This window comes from Podarcis pityusensis, assembly GCF_964106645.2.
Source record: "Podarcis pityusensis genome assembly, chromosome: 12".
NCBI lineage: Eukaryota > Metazoa > Chordata > Lepidosauria > Squamata > Lacertidae > Podarcis > Podarcis pityusensis.
The window spans coordinates 16191644-16215663 of record NC_138037.1 but is presented as its reverse complement, the minus strand read 5'-3'; the positions used below and the strand labels follow the sequence as shown (position 1 = coordinate 16215663).

General features: G+C 45.1%; 2 protein-coding genes across 4 annotated transcripts in view; one reads left to right on the top strand and one right to left on the bottom strand.

Moving 5' to 3' along the window:
* The window catches only part of PITRM1 (pitrilysin metallopeptidase 1), a 28909-nt gene extending 7715 nt beyond the window's left edge, over window positions 1-21194 (top strand). The window contains exons 8-27 of the mRNA XM_080974013.1: window positions 457-583; window positions 2082-2170; window positions 3445-3573; window positions 5382-5495; window positions 5683-5779; window positions 6678-6812; window positions 7015-7153; window positions 7677-7793; window positions 8577-8709; window positions 10807-10927; window positions 11214-11290; window positions 12792-12957; window positions 13339-13439; window positions 14621-14741; window positions 15915-15986; window positions 17350-17462; window positions 18445-18570; window positions 19371-19516; window positions 19929-20031; window positions 20627-21194. Coding sequence (XP_080830139.1) covers window positions 457-583; window positions 2082-2170; window positions 3445-3573; window positions 5382-5495; window positions 5683-5779; window positions 6678-6812; window positions 7015-7153; window positions 7677-7793; window positions 8577-8709; window positions 10807-10927; window positions 11214-11290; window positions 12792-12957; window positions 13339-13439; window positions 14621-14741; window positions 15915-15986; window positions 17350-17462; window positions 18445-18570; window positions 19371-19516; window positions 19929-20031; window positions 20627-20720 — 2320 coding nt within the window. The 3' untranslated portion in view covers window positions 20721-21194. The remainder of the gene's footprint in view (window positions 1-456; window positions 584-2081; window positions 2171-3444; window positions 3574-5381; window positions 5496-5682; window positions 5780-6677; window positions 6813-7014; window positions 7154-7676; window positions 7794-8576; window positions 8710-10806; window positions 10928-11213; window positions 11291-12791; window positions 12958-13338; window positions 13440-14620; window positions 14742-15914; window positions 15987-17349; window positions 17463-18444; window positions 18571-19370; window positions 19517-19928; window positions 20032-20626) is intronic.
* An 871-nt stretch (window positions 21195-22065) lies between these two features.
* The window catches only part of PFKP (phosphofructokinase, platelet), a 60684-nt gene continuing 58729 nt past the window's right edge, over window positions 22066-24020 (bottom strand). For all 3 annotated transcript variants that reach the window (XM_080974037.1, XM_080974035.1, XM_080974034.1), the window contains 2 exons: window positions 23552-23657; window positions 22066-22642 (listed from right to left, as the gene is read on the bottom strand). In XM_080974037.1, the coding sequence (XP_080830163.1) occupies window positions 22504-22642; window positions 23552-23657 (245 nt within the window). In that variant the 3' untranslated portion in view covers window positions 22066-22503. The remainder of the gene's footprint in view (window positions 22643-23551; window positions 23658-24020) is intronic.

Genomic DNA, 24020 nt, shown 5'->3' with positions numbered 1-24020 from the left:
AAAAATCACTGGTTTTCAGTAGCTTTGCAGCCTTTTGACTAAGATTAAATGTAGAAATAATTGCTTTTTCCTTAGGAGCGATGCTGAGGTATACTGCTCCATGAATTGTCATTTTAGGATTAATGATGTGTATCATTAGCATTGGGAAAGTATAAACAAAAGTGAAAGATCTGCAGAATAATAGCATCATAGAATTATATAGTTGGAAGGGACCCCAAGGATCATCTAGTCCAACCTCCTGCAAGGCAGGAATCTCAACTGGATCTTACGTGGCAGATGGTCCTCCAGCTTCTGTGAGTCAGAGATGGGCCTTTGGGCTTGACCATGGTCTAAAACATGGAACATAAATCTTGTGGCATCTATATGTGCAAATGGGAGTTTTGGGATCCAGGCTTTTGAATATGCAAGTTTATTTTGCCTGTTAGTAGTAGTATATAATAAAAAATAAAATTCCAGGTTCTTCACTTACGGTAACTTCCCACTGGAACAACACTTGCAACAGATCCATGAGGATGCCCTGAGTAAATTCCAGAAAATTGAGCCGAACACTGCTGTCCCAATACAACAGCTCTGGGATAAACCTGTGAGTACCACAAGATTTCTACTCTGGATTTCCATAGGTGACTCTTGAAACCCACACAGAGGCCATTTTGTCCTTGGTCGTTTCCCAAAAAACACTTTCCAGCCCAAATGTTTAGCAGGGATGACTGTAACAGCCGCAGTCAAGTCAAGTGTGGCTTCTAGTTCTCTTGTGAATAGTTCCTGATTGAGGAAAGATGAAAATCTGCCTGGCTTTTTCATCTCCTCCCACTGTAGCTCTTCTGGTACATTTTGAATGTGGAAAAATTTCTAGGAAATGTTTAGTCGCAGTTCAGTCTGTTTACATGCCATATTTCCCACAAATGCATAGGAATGCACACTTTTTTTAAAAAAATAAAAAATCCAAATGCAATAGCGTAATAACAACGCACAAGAAAAAGAGATAATATCTAGGGTTGTGCAGCCTTGGTTCTGAACTAGATCAAGGGCCTTGTACAGTATTTAATTAAGGTTTTAAGCACCAGGCAGGTATCCATAGCGGGAGGGAGTTGCACAGTATGGGCCCCACTGCAGAGAAGGCCCTGTCTCTATTTTTTTTTTAGCTGCCTGTTTTACCTCGGGTGGAAGAGGCTGGGTTCATGGGCAGCTCTGCCTTACACTGTGTCACACCATTGGTCCATGTAGCTCAGAATTGTCCACACTGTTTGGCAGCAACACTTCAGTGCTTCAGGCCAGAGCCTGAAGATGCCTGTTTGGTTGACTGAACCTCCGACCTTCTGCATGCAGTGCAAATGCTCTGAAAGACTGCTATCTTCAGTGAATAGATCTTGGGGAAGCAGGGCTGGAAAAAGACCCTTGCCTGAGACTTTGGGGGTCCACAGCCAGTCGAGCCTCGACTGTGCTGGGTGATTCTCTGCTTGTACAGTTGGAGGCAGTCCTGCTTCTGAATACCTGGAAACCACAGGATGGGAGGGTGCTCCTCTGCTCAGGTACTGCTCCTTGGGTTTCCCACAGGCACCTGGTTGACCAATGTAAGAACAGGATGCTGGACTAGATAATAATAATTTATTACCCCGCCCATCTGGCTGGGTTTCCCCAGCCACTCTGGGCAGCTCCCAACAGAATACTAAAAACACGATAAAGCACAAATGTTAAAAACTTCCCAATACAGGGCTGCCTTCAGATGTCTTCTAAAAGTCAGATAGTTGTTTATCTCCTTGACATCTGATGGGAGGGTGCCACTACCGAGAAGGCCCTGTGCCTGGTTCCCTATAACTTTTCTTCTCGCAGGGAGGGAACCGCCAGAAGGCCCTTGGAGCTGGACCTCAGTGTCCGGGCTGAACGATGGGGGTGGAGACACTTCTTCAGGTATACTGGGCCGATGGTCTGATTCAGTGTAAGGTTGCACATGCTCAGCTACAGCATCTCGCTCTCAGGCGTCTCTTGCCAGTGAGCTTAACTCTGGCACTTCCATATATTGGAGGCAGAGAGAGAGGGCTGCATTCCCCTGCCTTCTCAAATCATCGGTTTCTCTTTTGCAGAGGGAACACCATGTGACCTGCGGGACTGATTCGCTTGCTGCAGACTCCAAGAAGCAGACGATGGTCAGCGTCGGCTACCTCCTAGCAGAGTACGTGGAATGGGAAATGGATGAGTTTCAAACAGCTTGCCGTTCCCTGCTGAACAGGGAACCCTGAAATGCATTGCATTGGGCTCCCACCATCTCTGCCTTCTCCAGTTGTGCTTAGTGCATATTGACCCCAGCCACCAAAAGCATAAAATGACTAGTTTGGTGATGCTTAGCCTCGCCCCTTGGGATCCTGGCTCCCCACCCCCCATACTTCCTTTTCAGCAAGGCTTAGCTGAGAAAGGGGTGCAGTGGTCATTGTTTCTTTCAGAGGGCTAACTTGCATATCTTGATTACATTATAAAGCAGTCTGCCCATCTCCCAAAAGCTTGGGGCAGTGTCCATTGTCTCCCAACAACAATCCTATCAGGTAGTTAAGACTCAGTGGCAGGCAGTATATGACTGATAGAAAGTCACTAGGCTTCATGGTTGAGTAGTGATGTGGAGCTGTCACCAGGGGGTGCTGCTGTCTTTTGCCATGTTTTCAGTCCTCTGACAATTAAAAGCCATGAAGGTTACATCCCTGCAGTTATATGATGAGCTGGGATTACACATTTGCAGAATATGGCAGAACAGAGTTGCCATATGTCTGGAATTTTCTGGACATAGCTGGTATTCAGCCCCATTAAGTAGTGTCTGGGCAGAAATTGCCCATGCCAGTAGTATAGATTTTGGTGATTTTGGCTTTTTTTGCAAACAACTTTGGGCAAAACCAGAAAACAAAAGCTATAGGCTTGTGGCACCATTGCCACTTTCCCACCCTCATAATGCTCAGTGAATCCACAGCTAACTCAGCACTGGACACCGTGGAATTACCAGTAGAATCCTTAGAAATTAGCATTTTAGAAGGTTGAAAGTGATTCACATGTGTTACTTTGTTATAAAACTTACCACAGCCTGATCAGGTAGGTCAGTCAGCCTTCTGCTGGGGTAGATTGAAGTGGCTCCTCAGCTACCTGATTTCAGGAGTCATAAAAGGACAAATTATTTGGCCATTTTCTTTATTGATTTCGTATATTTATGACAACAAATGTGGAGAGTGGCACGTAATCTATAGAGGTTCCTGTCTATAATCCACAGCTACTAAGAATGTTTCCGGAACCTATAAAAATGTCACAGAAGACTCTCTCCCATTTTCTGCATTGTTTGCCAGAATAACTTGACTAGCCTTGTGTAACTCTGCACCTGGATTCAGGTTTTGGTTTGGTCTTAACTGCCGTCGTTGTCCTTTATATGCTGAATCCCACGGTACTATTGTAAACTTTTTCTCTTTTTAGCATTACAGATAATTTCGAATCCTTCACGCTGAACTTGTTGTCTTCGCTGTTGGTTGGTGGCCCCAATTCCCCCTTTTATAAAGCTTTAATCGAAGCTGGTCTGGGTTCAGATTTTTCGCCAGATGTTGGGTAAGTGTGTTAGCTGCGTGCAGCAGTGTAGGACTTCACCCCACAACTTTAGTTCAATTTGTTGTTTTTTAATTAAATTACTCAGGTTGGGCATTTAAAATAGGGGCAAAGCACACTTTGCTCTTTATTTCACTCCCCTGCCCCCATCCACCCATCCATTTTATATGCTGCTTAACACTGTGACTTCTAAGTGGCATAAAGTAAGGTTGCAACAAGGCAATGTGATGTTATGATCAGAGTGTCAAACTAGGATCCAGAAGACTCAGGTTCAAAATCCCCTCTCATGCCACAAAGTTTACAGAGTGACTTTGGGCCAGTCACACTAGGCTGACACAAATGAAATATTTCACACTGCTGTTCCCTGATTTGACTTCGAGGGGGAGAAAAGAGTTCAGGCCAAGACCAACAAGTAAGTGAAAACACACCAACTGCAGGCAATTCTCGATTTGGGGTTATGTTCTGGGAGGGAGACGGGACGCGGGTAGCACTGTGGGTTAAACCACAGAGCCTAGGACTTGCCGATCAGACGGTCGGCGGTTCAGATCCCCATGACGGGGTGAGCTCCCGTTGCTCGGTCCCTGCTCCTGCCAACCTAGCAGTTTGAAAGCACGTCCAAGTGCAAGTAGATAAATAGGTACCGCTCTGGCGGGAAGGTAAACGGTGTTTCCGTGCGCTGCTCTGGTTCGCCAGAAGCGGCTTAGTCATGCTGGCCACATGACCCGGAAGCTGTACGCCGGCTCCCTCGGCCAGTAAAGCGAGATGAGCACCACAACCCCAGAGTCGGTCACGATTGGACCTAATGGTCAGAGGTCCCTTTACCTTTCCCTCTGGGAGGGAGAGCATGCAAAGCCAGAATCACATATAGTCAAAACTTTGGGTTCAGTGGCGGATGGGGTTGCCAAAATCTTTCCCAGATGCCCACCCACCTTTTTAACTTTTTAAAACAGTTTTGCCAAGTGCATAAAGCTGAATGCGCACAAGTTAAATGTGTGTAAGTTGCAAATTACCTTTACTGTAATTTCATGGATAAAATCTCCTGGGAACTCGGATCAGACCCACGCCTTCTCAGGATTCCTGGTTGACTGGATCTCAGTTTGTGGAATGTCTGGACTTCCCACTTCTAACTAGTGCTAAATGCACTAAAAGCATTCTGGCTTCCTGAAATTTTAGAACTACTCTTCGTAGCTCTGTGTTATAGCTTCCTTCTGGCGAATGGGCTGTTCGCCTGTGTTTCTACCCTTGCTGTTTGCCTTTATGCCCCCTGTCTGGGCTCTGCTGTTCTTCTGCCACTGGACCACATTTAATACAGTGTGCCACTTCTTTCCCACTTGCCCTTCCTTTCCTGGGGCACAACTCTTTCAAGACTCAGCTGCCCAAGAGCGAAGGCCGAAAGCCAGAAGTGGGCAATCTCAGTCCCTAGGGACAAAATGTGAATCTTCCAAGCCTTTCTGTGTGGTCCTTGGGACTCTGCAAGCCACACCCCTTGGTAGTCCTGCTGTTCACCTTCTTTGGGTGCTTTTACCTGGCTGGGACACATGCCTCCACTGAGATGGTGCCTCTTCCTTGCCTGGATGGGTAGAATAAGTGTGTCTCTCTCTTTGCACAAACCTATGTAGTGCACAGCCTTCTCTACAAAGTTAAGGTCACCTTTCTTGCCCCACCCACTTTCTCAGGCTCCACCCATAACTGTCTTGTGGCCCCAAGGAGGCTACAATTGAAAGGATATGGCCCTTGAATTGCGACATGTCTCCCCACCCCTGCTGTGAGCAGCCAAGACATTTTTTCCTTCGTTTTCTTGTGTTCTGCAGGTTTAACGGCTCCACAAGAGAGGCTTATTTCAGCGTTGGCCTTCAAGGGATCGCCGAAGAGAACATTGAGACTGTGAAACAAATTATTTCCAGGACGGTTGATGAAGTTATTGAGTAAGTAAAAGCTGTGTGGGGTGGTTTTGTTTTGTTTTGTAGTGGCTGGAGAGTATGTGAGTCATTGAGTGTGTGAGTCTTTCTTTTTCCCTGTTTTTTAATGTTTTCTTGGGAGTGGAAGTCTCCCTTCCGTGTGTGCTTTTAGAGCAATATTAACTGTCCGCTCGCTTGTTTGTTTTCTCCCAAGGAATGGGTTTGAGGAAGAAAGGATTGAAGCACTGCTTCACAAGATTGAAATCCAGATGAAGCATCAGTCAACTAGCTTTGGACTTGCTTTGACTTCAGTAAGTGCAGTTTCCCCAGTGATGGGTCCATGGCTTGTCTCCTTTCGAGTTAACAGCATTTCTTAACAATACCCTGTTAATACGTTGGTCATATTCCTGTGTAATAGGGTAGGAAATGGGTTGATCACAAGGGAGAAATGACAGCATTTCTTCAGTTTCAAGTCCAGTTAGCTTTTAAAATTTACCTTCCATATTCAGGATAATCACGTCAAGAGTTCCATCTTGCCATTGCTTTTTAAACTAAATCATCTTTTCGTCAGATTTCCCCTGCTGCACTCATTGGCATTGGTATTGCTTTGGTTATGCGCGGGGTGGATTTGATTTAAATCAAACCAATTTAAATCACTAGTCAGTAAGATTTGATTTAAATCATTTTTCTTACAGAAAGATTCGTTCTTGCTGGTATAATCTTAATATTTACAACCAGAGGAAAGTTTCATTTTTGTAATAATAATTCGTTACATCGAAACAGGGCCCTGTCCTGGCTTCTAATCCATAATTGACTTTTGACTTCTGCTCTATGAAAGTGAGTCTCCATCTGCAAGCTGATAAATTATAAGGATCAACATTATTGTTGAGTGGAAAAGAGAAAATCTTTGTAACGAATTATTGTGTTATGCATATCTTTATGCGTTAGAGTTTGTAATCTCTCTTAGAATTTGTAATCTTTATTTGAGTTTGTAATTCTTGACAGAATGCATACTTTTGAATGGATTAGTTTTTGTTACTATTGACTATTGACTTGTGAGTAGGGACCACTCCCACCATTGAAACTTACATTGGCCTGAGTTCTTGGTGTGCTTTTTTCTTGGTATATTTAATAACAAGAACTCCAACTTACTTAACTCCTGTCTTCCGTGGCTGGCTTCTAATTCCTCGCCTCTTCTCATCCCTCAAGTATATTGCCTCCTGTTGGAACCATGAAGGAGACCCCGTTGACCTTCTAAAGATCGCCGAGAAAGTGGCTCGGTTCAGGCAGTGCCTTAAGGAGGACCCCCAGTTTCTTCAGAAAAAGATGAAGCAGTACTTTAAGGTAAGGACCCAGTTACAGGGCAGGAGACGACTTGCAAAGGTCCATCACGTCCAGCACCCTGTCTCTTGACAGTGGTCAGCCAAGTGCCCCAGGCTGAAGAACACACCTCATGGGAGACCCCCGGTATTAAAATAGCAGGCTGTTCTTTGCAATGATGGGCACTCCATTTTCTGTTTTCTTCGCCTTGGTCCTGGGCAACAAGGGTAACCCCCATAGGCTGACGTTGTCGATGAGTCCAGATGGAGCTTTTTATGAGAAGCAAACCTCGATGGAAGCGGCAAAGCTGAAAGAAAAACTTGAGGCCCTTTCTGAAGAAGAGAAGAAGCTGACATATGAAAAAGGTGGGGCGTTTTTCTGCCTGCTTTGACTCTCTTATATTTATGTGGATGGAGGGATAGACAGACAGAGGATGTGAATAAGCTGCAGCTTATTTTATCTCTTGGTGGTTTATCTCTGCGCACTTCTTGTTCCCCTTTCCCCCATTTCTGTATTAAAAGATAACAGAAATTCAAACCACATTCGTTGTGGTTTCCCATTTGAGGTCAATGAGCACTTTGAAAACGGACGTTTATTTTTGTGTTTTTATATTGTGAACCACCCTGTGGCACTCAATGAAGGGCAGTATAAAAGTTTTAAATGATATAAATAAGTGAGGGGAGATTTGTATCCCTTTGTATTCCACTGCCTCTCCAAAATTTAGCAGCAGGGGACTTAACTTTGAAAACCACCAGGAGCTGTATGGGAAGCAAATTCATTAAATTCCCAGGAGAATGTTGTCAAATCCCTCCTGTTGCCGCTGAACCTGAATCCCTGTTGGATAGTTTTTGTCAGAACCGCTGACCAACGTTCCACTTTTCCTTCTAGGGTTGGAACTGCTTGATCTGCAAAGCAAGCCTCAAGACACCTCTTGCCTCCCGGCTCTGAAGGTCTCTGATATTGAGCCTAGGATTGTGTTTACTGAGCTGGAGATGTCACTTACAGGTAAGACGGAGTCACTCAATGCTGATGTTCTGTTACAAAACAGAAAATGTAGAGCCTGTGAACGTAGGTAGCCTTATGTTGGAATAGCAGCTCTTTCTCAGTCTGTTGACGCCACTCTGGGTTTCTTCCCAGGTGGAAATGCAGGCAGGTTTCGGTTTAGTATGAGAGGGCTCTGCAACATAATGCTTGCTGGATACAGTAAAATTTAGAAATAGCCTAATCACAAAGTCTCTAGACAGTAAAATAATTATCAATAACATACAGATAAAATTACTGCAATTTAAAGTCATGTATGCATAACTGATTTTTGCATCCAGATAGACTGGGGTGGGACAGGGAGGTTTTAGCAGCTGTCTTAAAGGAGCCTGCGTAATGTTGCACAGTGAGTGCTCCTGTCCAGGGTTGCAGCCAGCCAGTCCATTTTTCTGGGTGCTCCATTCCATTTCCCACGTTTTCCGAGGAAACTGTCTCCTTCTGAGTCAGACCACAAGTCTATCTAGTCCAGTATTTTCAACACTGACTGGTAGCAGCTCTTTGGGGTTTCAGAAAGGAGTTTCTCCCAACTCTTACCTAGAGATGTAAGGGATCGAACCTGGGAGGTGGGGCAGCTTGGAATGGGTCTGTGGGTCTTAAGCTTTTATACGAGGCAAGAGAAGGATTTGGGCTTGAATTGTACGGAGCTCTATATTTCCAAAGGAAGCCGGGCTTGTTTCTGAAACACTGCTCCCTCCACTCTCCAATTCTGCCACCATATATTGATGAGTTCTTCTCGTTTGTCTGTAGCTGAGGATGTCCCAATCCAGTACTGCGCTCAGCCCACAAACGGCATGGTGTATTTCAGAGCAGTTTCCAGTCTGAACACTCTTCCGGAGGAGCTCCGGCCTTACGTCCCGCTTTTTTGCAACGTCATCACCAAGTAAGGAGGAGCTTTCTATTTGCGCTTTGGGGATTTATTCCAGAGAGAGCCCATGTGGTGCCTCCAGATGTTGGACTGCCAGCTCCTCATCGGTCCTGACCACCGACCATACTCCCTCGGGCTGATGTGATGCATAGTCCTACAACAGCTTGGTTGGAATAGCTCAGCTGGTAGAGCATGAGACTCTTAATCTCAGGGTCGTGAGTTCTGGCCCAAGTTGGGCAAAAGATTCCTGCATTGCAGGGGATTGAACTAGATGACCCTTGTGGACCTTTCCAACTGTACAATTCTAAGATTCTGTGAACATCTGCAGCGCACCCCATGGGCTATCTCTGCAATAAACTTCATTCCAGCAAAGGTGGTTAATAAACACTATCTCTTCCCTCTTCCCTCTTTTGGGCTTGATGAGTTGATCTAAGTTCAAATTATTATTTTTTGTGGGAAGACTATTGGGGTGCATGTTGTGGATATTGCTCGTTTAATGGTATTACAGTCTATTTTTTATAATTTTTTTATTAGTTTTTCAACGTATCATTTTCAACAATAATTGAAAATACTTTTACATCTTATACAATTTTTTTGACTTCCATCAATCACATCTGAAAATTTTCAAATCTGTTTACTTAATTTACATTTCTTATTTTCACCATTACATTTAAATCTCATAACTAATATCTCCCTTCTTTGCAATATTTCATATATTTCTCCTTACAAAACTTATTGTAGTCCTACTAGCGTAATTTGTTGATTACAATTGCTCTTCAAATAATTCGTATATTCCAATCTTATGTAAATCTCTGGTCACGCAGGTTTCGAATCCTTCCTGTCATTTTATCCAATTCTGCATAGCCCATTAATTTTGTCTGCCATTCTTCTTTCGTTGGTATTTCTTCTTGCTTCCATTTCTCAGCCAGCAATACTCTTGCTGCTGTTGTTGCATCCCTGTATTACAGTCTATCTTCATAGTGTAATGAGCTTGAACAAAATATGTATATCCTTGGCCAAGAAAGTTAATAAACATTTCTCCGAGCAGTTGCGGGGCAGGCCCTCCGGTACTGGGGCTGGTGACTTGGGGTACAAAGTTTTTGGGAGAAGAGCACAGCTGTAATTCCTGCATTGCAGGAGGTTGGACTAAATGACCGTTTGGGTCCCTTTCAACGCCACAGTTCTGTGATCCTCTAGTTCTAAAGGAAGGTGCCTTGTGCCATTTGGAGTGGCTTACCTGCGGCCTTCCAGGTGTAGCCCCTATCAGCTGCAGCCGTCTGCCAGGGATGATGGAAGCAGCAGTCAAGCCACATCTGGGGGGGGCCAGTGATTTTGCCATCCTTCCCTTACACAGACTGGCGGTGGTCTCTCCCAGCTCTGCCTGGAGATGCCCAGGGATTGAACCTTGGAACCTTTCATTCATTCATTCATTCATTCATTCATTTTATTGCATGCTCAAAGTGACTTGCAACAAAGAAACACCTCAAAACAAAACACCACAGTCTCATAATAACATAGCAAAACAAGAACACAGTAACAACTTCAAAACAACGTAACAAAACCATTTCCTAATAGCAGAAATATAATAACATACCAAAAAGCTGCATTCCAATACTAAAAATGCAACAAGATGACTTCAACAACATGCAACATGAAGTAACAGAAATAACAACCCTAAAGCTGTTGCTGTCTAGACTTGGTTGCTGAGCTACATCCCTGGGATTGCGCAGAGCTGGGTATAATTTCTTCTTGGCTGCTAAAGTTTAGTGTTGCTGCCCCCAAATCTGCTATGCTACTCGTAGAAGCTGCAGCGAACTTCTAGGCTCCAGCAGTCCCTTTTCCTGTTTGCTGCTGTTTTGGGCCAGCAGGTTTTAAGAGGATACCTGGCATGTCCTCCTCTAATGCTGCCATTGGGCTTTTGCCTAAATCTTCAGGTCTTCCATCCCCCAGGCTACTCTTTCCCAGCTCTTTCTGCCATTCCTCTTAGGGCTCGGCTTCCAAAACCCTTCTTCCAACATCTGCAAAATAAATGCCAGGAGAGAAGATAATTAAATGCTGCAGCCTTTTCCTTGGCCTGCTGTCCACACCCTACTTGCTCTCTCCTTCTTGCAGAATGGGCTGTGGCGCTCTCAGTTACAGGGAACAGGCTCAAGAGATAGATCTGAAAACGGGGGGCCTTTCCGTCTGCCCTCATATCACCGTGGACGACTCCCACTTGGACGTGTATGAGCAGGTAAGTCAGTCTCCAGGTCGGGTGTCACGTGGCGCTGGCGCTCTTTCATGTTGGGGCTGTGTTGGCTAGAGATGTGAGTGCCTCCCTTGCTGCAGATGAGATGCAAACCTAACTAATGACTGGCAATGCTGCTGAACTGCTTCATGTTTCTAGGGCACCATCCCCAGTAAATAACTGTCTGGGAATCACAGCTGAGCAGATAGCTGTTATTCTTTAAGTAATTATTTGAGGATCTCTTACTGGCTTGTCTACTAATCTGAGTTTTCTTGTTAAATGTCTCCTTTAGGGTGTGCTCTTTTCTTCTCTGTGCCTGGATCGAAATCTGCCTGCCATGATGCACATCTGGAGTGAAATATTCAACAGGTTCTCTCTCTCTCTCTCTCTCTCTCTCTCTGTGTGTGTGTGTGTGTGTGTGTGTATTGTTTGCAGTTGTGTGCTTTCCTGCTAAAAGAGCTAAATGGCTTGCTTTTGATATATGTCACAAAGCTTGGAGATACTAGAAAATAGAATAACACCCACAAAACATGGCCATTCATTTCATATCACCCTGAAAATGAAATAAGTGTATAGCTAAATGTGCACAGGATTAAGCATGGCTTTTGTTTGTTTGTTTGTTTGTTTAATTCATAACAAGGTAACTTACTTTTAAAAAAGAAAGAATATAGCTCTGTTAGTAGAGCCTAAGACTCTTAATCTCAGGGTCATGGATTTGAGCCCCACATTGAGCAAAAGGTTCCCAAAGTGCAGGGGGTTGGAGGACCTTTGTGGTCCCTTCCAACTCAATGATTCTCCGTGAATATAAGAAGGTTCATTCTACTGAAGCAGACCATTGGTCCATGGGGCAGCCTGTTGTCTCCTGTCTCTTCCTGGCAGTCCTTCTTGTGAGTCTCAGGCTGAAAAGCAGTTTCCCTGAATGCCTGAGATCCTCACCTTTAACAGACTTAAACTGGAGTTTCTCACATCCAAGGCGTGTACTCTGCCCACAAATTATGAGCCCAGTCCACAAGCACTTAAAGATGTCATGCGCAGCCATCGTTCCGCATGATGTGAACAAACTTGGGTGAACAAACTGCCGCCCCTGTCGGAGGCAGTGTCCCCCCTGATTACCAGTTTCTGGGAATGAGTTCTGTCATGCTCAGTCCCTGTTTGTGTACCTCCCACAGGGCGTTGGTTGGCAAACAGGATGCTGGACTAGATGGGCTGTGGGCCTGATCCAGCAGTGCTCTGCTTGTGTGGGAGTCACATCAGGTGTAGCTGGATGGAGTACTTGAGAAGCTTTTGATTCAAACTTAGCTTGCTGGGTTATCTGAGCCCAGAAATAGGCTGCCTTTACAGTGGTACCTCAGGTTACAGACGCTTCAGGTTACAGATTCCACTAACCCAGAAGTAGTACCTTGGGTTAAGAACTTTGCTTCAGGATGAGAACAGAAAATGTGTGGCGGCTGCGCAGCAGCAGCGGGAAGCCCCATTAGCTAAAGTGGTACCTCAGGTTAAGAACAGTTTCAGGTTAAGAACGGACCTCCAGAACGAATTAAGTTCTTAACCTGAGGTACAACTGTATATCTAATCTAGAAGCCGCGTCTGGTGCAGAACGCAGTAGCCAGGCCACTTGAATGCTCAGAAGAAGAAATTGCCCTAAAAACTGAGCAGCTGCTGAGAGCATCTCTGAAAAGCACTCTAGACCTTCCAGCGGAACGACCAGGACTGGTGGTTATAGCTGGAAGTTTTTTGCCCAACTCTTGGTGATTATACTTGGAAGAAGTTGGTCTTCAGTGATGGCTGCGTCTAAGCCCTTTCAGTGCTTTTCTGCTGTGATTCCACCCCCCCCCCATGCCTTTCTGCTTCCTCTCTCCACTTTCTGCAGCCCTCACTTTGAAGATGAGGAACACTTCAAGGTTCTAGTCAAGATGACGGCTCAAGAGCTCTCGAATGGGATTCCCGATTCTGGGCACATGTACGCCTCGATTAGAGCCAGCAGAACCCTGACGCCAGCTGGAGAGCTGCAGGAAATGTTTAACGGCATGGAGCAGGTAAGGGGACAGCCGAAAGGAGAATGCTTCCATCATTCTGGAAGAGGAGAACTGGCTTAGATGAAGGTGTCTGATTTGTCTAGCCAGCCCAGTGCTATGGGCTCTGCATAACAGCAGCAACTCCACAGAGATTGAAGCAGTCTCTCAAGTAGCCTCTTCTGCACACTGCTGTTTCTGTTCCGACAAGAGTTCTTGCCTGAGGTTTCTAGAGAAGCACATTGAAACAAGGGAGCAATTCCCAGCAGCCATATGTGGGGAAGAAGGCGCCCCAGTTGTTTATAGTCACATATTTTAAGGTCTCGGGTCTGCTTGGTGGGCTTTCTTTGCTTTTGCTTTTCTATTCATTCCCTCTCTCCTCCCTGCTGCCCCAATTCCGTTCAGGTGAGATTGATGAAGAGGATTGCAGAAATGTCCGACATTAAGCCAGTGCTGCGGAAATTGCCACGCATCAAGAAATACCTCTTAAACAGTGACAACATGCGGTGAGGCTCTGTTAATGTTCACCTGATGCGACCCTAAGCTAGCCCCGGGTGGATTTCTAAGCCCTTTGCTGGTTTCCCCCCTAACCTCCTAATGGTGAATCTTGCATGTACACAACTGTGTGAGAGACAGGTATTCTACAGAGCATTCAGTTATCAGGCAGTGAGCATTTAAGAGAGCATTAGTCTGCCTTCTTGAGCGTTATCCAGGAATTCAAGCATCCGAAACTCTAGTGCCAAACGAAAGCATTAAATAAGGAAACACTGCTCGTTGGTCTGCAGGGGGGGGGGGAGTACATGAAATCAGTTGCCGATGCAACCATCAGCAACAAAGGAGAATTATTGAGCACCCTCCCTCCATTGACCCAAGAGAACGCTGTTATTCTGTGTTTCACTATTTGCTTGTTCATAGTATTTTAAAACTGAACTGCCTTGAGTTCCTTGGCCAGGAAGGCTCTGTATAAATGCAGCTGGCAAATAACATACTACTTCTCAAGATGGCGGCCTTGGGAGTCCACAACTCTTGGCTGCTCAAAGCAAGAATTCTGGTCTCCATCCCTCTTACCGGCAGGGAGAAGAAGGGAGTGTGATTGCTTGGGTTACTGCAGTTTGAACACAGCTCCTGATTTCAGGCAGCGGCAAGTGCATCAACCTAGCTTGGGAAGGCGTGGCAATGAGGGGAGTGTTGTGATGTAGCAATTAAAGTGTTGGACTGGGACTTGGGCGCCCGGGGTTCAAATCCCTGCTTGACTAGTGAAGCTCACTGGGTGACCTTGGGCCAGTCTCTGCCCCTAGGATTGACCCTACCTTGCAGGGCAGGGCATGGCGATTGAGGAAGAACCATGTACACCACCTTGGAGCGAAAAAGGTGGGCTATAAAGCAAATAAATAATCTCCCAGCTTTGTAGCTGGGGAAGTTGCAGCGCTGATGCCAGGACCACCGAAACCTCCCTGCTGAGCCTCTTCAGCTTCAGAGTTGGAGGGAAGCCTGGCTACATACTGCCCTCGCCACGCAGAGCACTCAGAGACCAGAATTAAAGTCCACCCAGCATTTTTTAAAGCCGATGATATTTGATGGCTAAACAGAACTCGACTCAGAAAATTGAGAAGGTGTAAAAGCACAGTTTGTTCCTCACAGACGGTGTGTTTGTGCATGTAATAGATGCAATTTTATTTCTGCCTAGATGTTCGGTGAACGCCACCCCTCAGCAGATGCCACACGCAGCGAAAGACGTCGAAAGGTTCATAAAGGGCATCGCCCGGAGTAAAAAGGAACGCAAGCCCATCCGCCCCCATGTGATTGAGGTAAAGCAGGATTAGCAGAGAAGGCGTTTGCATTGCAGGTGACTTTCCAGTTCTCATGCAAACGAGAGGCAGAATTGGCTACATATCCGGTGCATTTCTCTGTAGCTTGTGGAAATACAAATCTTGCAACACGGGCTGCCAGGGGCGCCTCCCCCTGCTCTCTCACATTTCCTTCCTGCTGTGGTTCCTACAAATGTTAGCATGTTTCAAGTACTATTCTTCCATCCCTTCCAGAGGGAGCTGAGGCTGAGATGAGAAGGGACAGTGCCTTTTGGTTCATTGGTATTGCAGCTGAATTCTACAGTTCCGAGCAAGATCTCACATGTTGCTAATGGTGTCCAAATTTGATCTGTGCAATAGAATTTGAGGGGTATTGAGAGGTAGAGAAAGCATAGACTGCTTCCCTCCAAAGATGCTGTTAGCTCCATAGAGGGAGATACCCTAGCAGTGCTTGTATTTCTCCCCAGTGGTCCTGATAGCTTCTGGGAGTGGGATGGGGATTTAGATCAGGAAAAATGTCTACAGAGCTCAAATAATGTATGAAGCCCCCTGCAGCAGTTTTTAAAGCCAGAGGAGGGACGGAAGGCTGGGGGGGTGTCACTTCTGATAGCCCATGTCACTTCTGCTTTGGCTGTTCTCGTTGCCTAGGTGGGAGCCTATTTCAGCCTGGGAGCCGCATTCCTTTGTAGAGAACCTTCTGGGGGCCACATGCCAGAGTTGGGTGTGGGCAGAACAAGGGCTGTGACCCTTAGCCTTGTGCAATAGGCTGCATTTCGGCCCCAAATCGCAAGTTCCTGTACACACTCATATCCCCGTTCTCCATTCATGCATTATTACAGTTTAAGTTAGGCAGAAACACTGGGGGCACAAAGCAGGTGCCCTAGAAGGATTCAGCCTGGGGAGAGGGAGTTTTCGGAGAGCCAGATAGAAAGACACGGAGGGCCACATTTGGCCCCTGACCCGGAGGCTTCCCACCCCTGTCTTACATTGTAATCCTCACAGGGTACCCCAGTATTAGCACTGCCTGCAGGACATGTTTTGGATGCAACCCTTAGTGTGATCAGCAGCAAAGTATTGGACACAGCGGGAAGGAAATGCGTGGGGAAGCTGTGCTGATTACTTGGGAGAAACCAATTGGATCTCTGTTGTTTCAACCAAGTTTTCTCTTTGTAGAAACCTTCAGACCCCAAAACCGATGGCAGTGAGGCGCTTGCTTGCTCCCAGATCACCAGGAAGCTCATTACGGTGAGTCTTAGTTCATTTGCCTTAGGTCGAAGTTGCCAGTATTTGTCACTACTCCCCAAATTGAGCCTTACTGCTCTGAAGATTAATGTGCTCCTTTGGGGGGGGGGGGGGCTGAGGCCTTTGCAGGAAGCTAAAATTGGATAAAAACTCAGGGAAGTAAAATGGTCCCCATCCCCCCAAAACAATTGTGTGATGGTAGCACCCAATTCTATTTCATGAGTTGGTTTTTCTTTTAGAAATATTGCTCCATACTGGCTGGACAGAAAAGAAAAAACCACCCCAGTGGCAAAAATCAAGATTTCTTAGAGTTGTTTTGTTTTGTTTGAGTGCTTTCTTCATTTATGAGAAGAAGAATGGTCAGTGATAAGTGGCTGGCAATCGAGGATGTTGTTTGTCACCTGCACAGGAAAATTATCTTAGAACAAAAATGGCAATCCTGTGCCCCCTTGTTGTTGGTCTCCAACTCCCATCAGCCTCTGTCCGCATAGCTCAGTGGTCAGGGTTAATGGGAATTGGAGTCCAGCAGATTCTGGGAGCCGTAACTTTTCTGTCCCTACCCAAGAAAGACTTTGTTGTAGACCTCCTTCTATGTAAATTCAACAATGGCAGGTGCATCTAGGGTGCAATTTTTGCCCCTCAAACTGGATGGAGGACGACGACTTACCTATGACCCATCTCTGAAACATTTTTTTGCCTCCATAAAGTTCTTCAAAGTAGCATACAGTAGCTTTTTAAAAAAAGTTGAATGGAATATAAACAGTCTGCTCATGTATGCCAGAGATTGTCTCCTGATTTATCCCCACTTGGGGCTTCATAAAGTTATATTTCTAAAGCTACTAACGTTGCTGAGCTGTGTCCAGAAATTAGAGCTAACCCAAGCCCTGCCTTCATTGCTTATAAAAGGCAACACTAGGCTAGGGAGGGAGGGAGAAGAGAGTTAGTTACATGTCAAGTGAAAGTGTATTCTGTTGAACGCCTGTGGAATGCACATCCCCTTTGCAAACTGTGCCCCCTTCAAATGTGGGGCTGCGCTGAGCTGTTCCTTGCCTTTGACAACTACTGCCTTAAAAAAAACAATAATAAGGGGCATCAAATTCTTAAAATGCTTTCCCTCTTCTCCCTTGCTGCTGGCTGTTCTGAGCCCTCCAAGCAATCACATTGAGACTCCGCAGTCTCATTTTTCTCCTTCCTTCTCTCTCCAAGTAACCAGACAGAGTTGACTATTAACCTTTCTGGACTCCTTTTGATGCTCTTGAATGGGTAAGAACAGGCGGCCACCTAAAATTGAGTGTCCGCGCTGCTCTCTCTATACACTCTCTGCCAGAGGTGATCTCAACCAAAAACAATGTGACTTTTCCTCCAGGATCCCACTTTCCAGCCATGCCAGATGAAGACTCATTTCCTTCTGCCCTTCCCTGTCAATTACGTTGGCGCCTGCGTTCGGACAGTTCCCTTTACAGCCCCGGACCATGCAAGGTAAGACGATGGGAAGTGCTGCCAAATAGTGCATGATCAGAGTTGAATAAACTAAATCTCCAGTTGCGGCTGTGTTGAGATCTGCATTCAGAAATAACCGACAGTGCTCTTGGGAAGACGTTTGCTTTCAAAACACTGGGATGTTTTCTGAGTTACAGGCTGCTACAAGTAGTGCATTTATGTCTGGACTCACAGGCAGTGTGACCCACAGTGCACAAAATCAGGCTTTCTTTCCCCCTCCCTGTTTGCTCTGTGTTGCTGCCTGCTTCTCAGCTCAGGAGAGCGTCTGTGGGGCACAGGTGGGTTTGGCTCACAAGCTTTGCTTGGGGGTGTGGCTTCAGCAACACTGCTTCCCATGTGTGTCTTCAGGGGGCATTGCTGCCAAGGTAACAGCAGCTGATAAGGGACCACTTCTGAGCTAATGACACCTGTGCTCTCCTGGCACTCATCAGGCGGAGGCGCTGCTTTGGAGCAGCAAGAAGGAACCAGGTAGCTGGCACTGATTCTGCCTGCGGAGCCCCCAGTTCGCTCTCCCCAAGGGATGTCCAGGACAGGGGTAGCCACTGCTACTATTCCTATCATCCCTACCTGGCCTTGCTGACTGGAGTTGGGAGTCTTAGCAGCAGCTAGAGGGCACCATGATCTAGCAAGTGCATTAAAACTTCCACTTGGAGAAGCACGTTCCCTTACACGCATAAGTCTTGTGCTTTTAAAAAGGAGAAAAAATGTGGTATGGAAATGTGGAGATCAGAGATCTTGACTTCTGTGGGGAGACAAGTTATGAAATCTTACTGAGTCTGAAATTTTGCCCATTAGGTACATTTGTTCATGCAGACTTATAATGATGAGGAGGAGGAGGAAAAAAGGAAGGGCCAGGGAGAGAGCATCTTAACCAGAATTGAAGGGTTGGAAGGTTCATCTAGCCTCAACCCCCTGCAATGTAGGAATCTCTTGTTCACTAACGATCTCTCTCTTTTTTCAGCCTTCGCATCCTCGCCCGGCTAATGACGGCTAAATTTCTACATACAGAAATTAGAGAGAAAGGAGGTGCATATGGAGGTGGTGCGCAACTTGCCAGTAATGGCATATTCAGTTTCTATTCCTATAGGTAACTAGTTGACTGAGTGGAACCACAATGTTTTCCTTTGACTGTGCTTGTTTGTCTTTTTCTTTTTCTTTTTTTGTAAACCAGCATTCTCTGCCAAATAAAATGAGTTTAGGAACTGGAATTGTACAAGTCATTGAGTGGTAAAGGGAGAGTAGATTCTTGCGATCTGCCCCAGAGCACTCAAATCAGTGCTTTTAAATTGCGAGGAAATCCCATAACGTAAAAAAGCACGAACACGTCAGTGGTGGGAAAGCTGTGTAATTGCTTTCCACTTTTGCAGTGCTGAACAGAATGCCAGCAGTGTATGGCTTGTAAGTGTTGGGATGTACTGAATATATGGATCAGGTCCTGATGGTCAGTGGCAACGCTAGAGCATCTGCTTTGCATGCAGAAGGTCCCTAGCATCTCCAGGTAGGGATGGGAGAGGCCCCCATTTGAAACCCTGGAGAGCTGCTGCCAGTCCGTGTAGACAATATGGAGCTAGATTGGCCAAAGGTCTATTTCAGTTTAAAGCACATTCCTATGTTCCTATGATTTCAAGCTTTCTAAGTTCAGAGAACCCAGCAGATTTATTTATTGTAAGAACCTGCTCAATACAATGTTGTTGGGACAGAATTACCCTCCAGAAGTCAACAATGCAATAAAAATAGCAGTTGGGTTTTCATGTATCTGTGATCACAGTGTGAGGCAAAGCTAGAAAAAGCTACCACTTGAACAAGGGCAAGTCACTTTGTGGTGTCATTTCTCTGTAAAAAAAAAATTGGCTGTATAAACTTACCTGTGCCTTCCTTACATTTTAGGGATCCAAATTCAATGGGTACCCTGTCTACTTTTGAAAAGGCCGCCGAATGGGCCAAGGCGGGAAAATTCACGCAGCAAGACATCGATGAAGCCAAGCTTGCCATGTTTGCATCTGTGGATGCCCCCCAAGCACCATCCGACAAAGGTATGTTGACTTCTCACCTTGGGATTGAGCCAAATGAGGTGAGCGAATAGCCTTTCCTGGATCAAAATAGCCATCAGTCTGAAAGCCAAAATATGATTTTGCACATATTTTAGTTATCTTTGATGCTTTTCAGTGGGGGCGGGGGAGCGGACCCAGTTTCATATGTCTAAATCGCAGCCAAAAAGAGTTTCTGACATTATCAGGCATTTCCAACATGGAGAAATTATCTAAAATTTGTTGCATAATTCTTGGCTACATGCGCCATTCCAGAAGAATTGAGAGTGATCTCAGTGCGTTATGAAACAGATCTGTCTAAAAGTAGGAGCTGCAGGATGGAGGTGTGGTTTGCCACCTGCTGCTTTCACCCTTAAGAATCAAGTTAGTTTTCTTAACATTTGTGAATTCTTTGTAGGGATGAATACCTTTTTGTACGGGATCTCCGATGAGATGAAGCAGAGGCACAGAGAGCATCTTTTCGCCGTCTCCAAAGATAACCTCATAGATGCAGCCAATAAGTGAGTTTGTGTGCCTGACCAGGAAGTGCGAGACTTCTCAGATAGCTTTCCGAAACCCAAAAGGGGAGTGGGGGGAACTGATGTTTGCCACACAGCCCTTTAATTTTCAGGATTGTGGGTTTCCTGTGGCATGGGGCTATTGAATGGGATAGTGGGACAAAACAGTTGGATGTGTAAAACTTACACAGAACCTAGATTTGTGAATCAAATCTAGCTAGTTGGATGGCAGTATGCTAAGGTGTCATTGGGACTGTGGTGAAGCCCTAGAATAACTCAAAAGCAAGCCAAGCATGAATTGCAGACTGAGGAATGTGTACATACAAATATGCTCTACTTCTCCAGCATCAAGTGAAAGGGAGCTCCAGAGTCTTTGATGCTGTCTAAAATTAAAACGTTTTTTCAGAATGACATGTGCTGTTCACTTTCTGAATTGCCCTTTATCAATAATGATCCCAGTGCAATTTAAAACGAAAGCATCACTTTTGCCCATTGAGTCCTGAGAATTGGAGACTCCTAATATCCCCTACACTTATATGCTGAACAGACAATTGCAAATGAACGGTAGACTAATGGTGCATGCTTTGTTGACTTTCAGATATCTTGCCGCTGGGAAGAGAACAAAAGGACTGGCTATTCTTGGCCCAGAAAACCCACACACTGCCAAAGACCCTTCGTGGGTTATACGATGATATTTGCTGCCGGCTCAGATTAAATGCAATCGTGTGTGACAGATACCAAAATAACTTGGGGTCCTCCTCCATAGCAGTGCTGTCAGGACCGGACAGCACTACACTTGTGTATCTTAAAGAGCTTGACTCCACAGTGGTGCTTACTTCTCAAGCAGGATTTCACCCTCTGTCAGTCTTTCACTACTTGCCAAGCCGAAGCTCTGGATTATGGTCCCAATCTAGCTCAATAACTCTGACTAATTTCCCACCGGAACTACTGTTGGTTCTGTCTAGCTGATCATGATTAAGTTTAACTAGATGGTACTTTGCACTTTGTAGAAGCACACAATTAAGTTTTCTGTTTCCTTTAAATCATGTCTAATAGAGTTCGGGTTTCCTCTTTTTTTTAAGATTACTGTTATTGACCATCTTCAGTACTCTTATTTGAATATTGTGTATTCCAACCTTGTGCCATTAAATATTGCCAGCCTCTGATGAGTTGTTCTGCTTAGTTTCTTGTCAGGGGACTTCTTATTCCCGCAGCAGGTAGCTTATCTTTAGAGACAACACAGCAGAAGGCAAGTTTGTGCCTGGCCCGTTTTGTTTAGTGATGGGGTTGGCGAGAGGTTACTCCTTTCCTCCCTGGTGTTTTAGGTAGTAAAGGATGTACTGGCAGAAGCACTCATATCAACACTGGGAATTTTAAATACAGGGTTGCTCCTACCATCTTAATATATATATGCAACTCAAGCAGGTCGTGATTTTACGCATGAGGATGCATTCCAGCTGTCTTATTACTTGGCCCCAGCCTACTTACCATGTGGCTGCTCTGCTAACTCCACCCCTGATTGAGGGCTCTAAGCATAGGGAGAAGTCACTTGTCTTCCAGAGCAGATCTAACAAGCTATCTTTACATCTGCTTTGGAATCCAAGCCACTGCAGGGGTTGTGGCAAACATTAGTTTTGAAGTCGGGGTCTCTCTTTGCAATTACAGCAGAGAAAAATCATAATCTTGCATTTGCTACCTTTACTCTTGCTCCTTAGATACCCAAGCAGCTGGACTGAAGTTGGTTGCACTACATAAAAAACTTGCTACACAAGCAAGAAATTGCCTTGTATTTGTAGGCTTTGAAATCCAATGCTTTTTTCCTTTTAAGAGCACGTTCAGCTAGTTAGTGCAGGTTAGCCAATGTGTCACCTTCCAGATGTTGTCACACTACAGCTCCTATCACCTCTGACCATTGGTTACATTAGCTAGGGCTGGTAAAGTTGTACCAATAACATGGGCTAGCCCTGAGAAGCTCTAGCCAGTGGGTAGGATGAAGCAAGCTCGTCCCAGGTTGTACAGAACAAATGACTCCAGAGCTTACTTTTAATATAGTATTTTATTCTGTTGGGGGACATATATAAGTTTCCTTTTTAGTTTGCCACAAAACTAAGCCTCTGTAACATACTCTTTAAGTGTAAACACTATCTGGTAAAAGTGCAAGAGATGAATAGCATCACACGGAGTGCATAGAACCGTTTTTGCACAGGTTATTGGTAAGGAACACATTGGTAAGTTGGGTTTTTTGTTGTTAAGTTAGGCTCTAGGGTGTTTTGTGTGGTGTTTTTTTAAGAAGCCTAGGACAATACCAGGTAGAGAGTGTCTGTGATGGCGGCTTTTTGTTTTTCCACATAAAGTGCTGGTACAATAACTTAGATGTTACAAAACGAAGCTGCAACAAGTATTCTAAAGCATCGTTGACACACAATGGAGAGCTATTGCAACTTTTTAACAGTAGGACACCATGGACTCGTCGGCTCACGCTTCTGCCTGTTTTGGTCTGAGCACATGCTCCAACTGGCCCGAATCTGACACATCGTAGCTGGTCTTGTATTTGGCCAGAATTTTCATCAGGGGCCGTAACTTCAGCCACCACTGTTCACGGGGAATTCGGTGCCTGTTTAGCAAGAAAGAGGGGAAATGCTTTTAGAACTCATTTAAACCTATAGGCAGGCTTTGAGAAACACCAACTGAGGATGCTGATCAACTTGAAACAAGACACAGGAACTCTGCAATAGGGTCTTGTCACTCTGCTCATATAAATAGCTGGTTTATATGGAGAGTTAGTGCTAGTGACATGCTGTCATGTCAACTTGTGCTCAGCAGATAAACTAGCTGCCTAGTTGCACAAGCGATGCAATAGGAGAGCCATTAGATCATGGAAATACACTTCCCTTCTTCCATTAAAACAAAGATTCTAATTTGCTGGTTTTGCTGCTTAGACAAGCAGTTTAACTCAAGTCTGTCAACATTACCATGGGCTCAGTGAGACTCTTGGCTTGTCTAGTGCAGGTAGCCAAAGCAGTTAAATGGCTCAGGCTGAGGTCTTTACAGATACCACTAAATAGTACTGCAGAAGCAAAATGTTACATGCAAAGTTTGTGCTCTTCCACTGGGGCATGTTGCTTCTCTTAAAATCCAAGCTTCAGACTTGGCACCTAGCTTGGCTGGGCAAAAGGCCCAGTAGAGATGATGCAGGGATTAAGAGAATTTTGAAAAATTCAGCAGCTGCCATGCTACCCAATAGCTGGGCACCACCCACAACAGCAACAGTACATTGGAAGCATTTGCTATTAAAAGATTAAAAAGGGGGTGAAAGAAGATTGTGTCTGGTTCAGCGCTGCCAGGTCCTTGTAAAAGAGAAATTCTCCTTTCAATAATCCCAGGAGGTTTTTTTTGGGGGGGGGAGGGCACTTCAAGGCTGAAGTTGAACTAGAGTCTACCGTTTGTCCCCAAAGAGATACCAATTCTTAATTCTAATCTTCGTGTGGACGCTGGAGTTTTTCCCCGCACTGTCTTTACTTACACAAAGTCTGTTTCATCCTTCAGTTGAACCACAGGCTGGAAAATAAGGTTCCTCCGGCGCATTCCCAGGAGGCAAACACTGTCCTCAGTGTTGGCAAATACCCTTCCTTTGAAAAAAAAACATACATTTTCTCGTTTTAGCTATAAAAGAGTAACATACAGGAATAGTGTACTTGGGGGGAGGGGGGATGAAATGTTAAAGAATTCCACATAGGGTTTTTAATTGAATTTGGTTAACTGAAATATTACAGTGAAGAACGACAACAAAAAATAGGGACTGAAACTGTTAGAGGGCATGGTTTTCAAATCGGTAATTGGAGTGAAAGAGAATGGATGAATAACTGGTGTCACTGGCCATAGTTAATTGTTGTTAGAAATTGTTCATCATTACAGTAGGAACTGTTCCTCAAACCTGATAAAATTGCAAAAGAATGAAGCATGTTACCTTCGTCTGTGATCCGTGCAGCAAC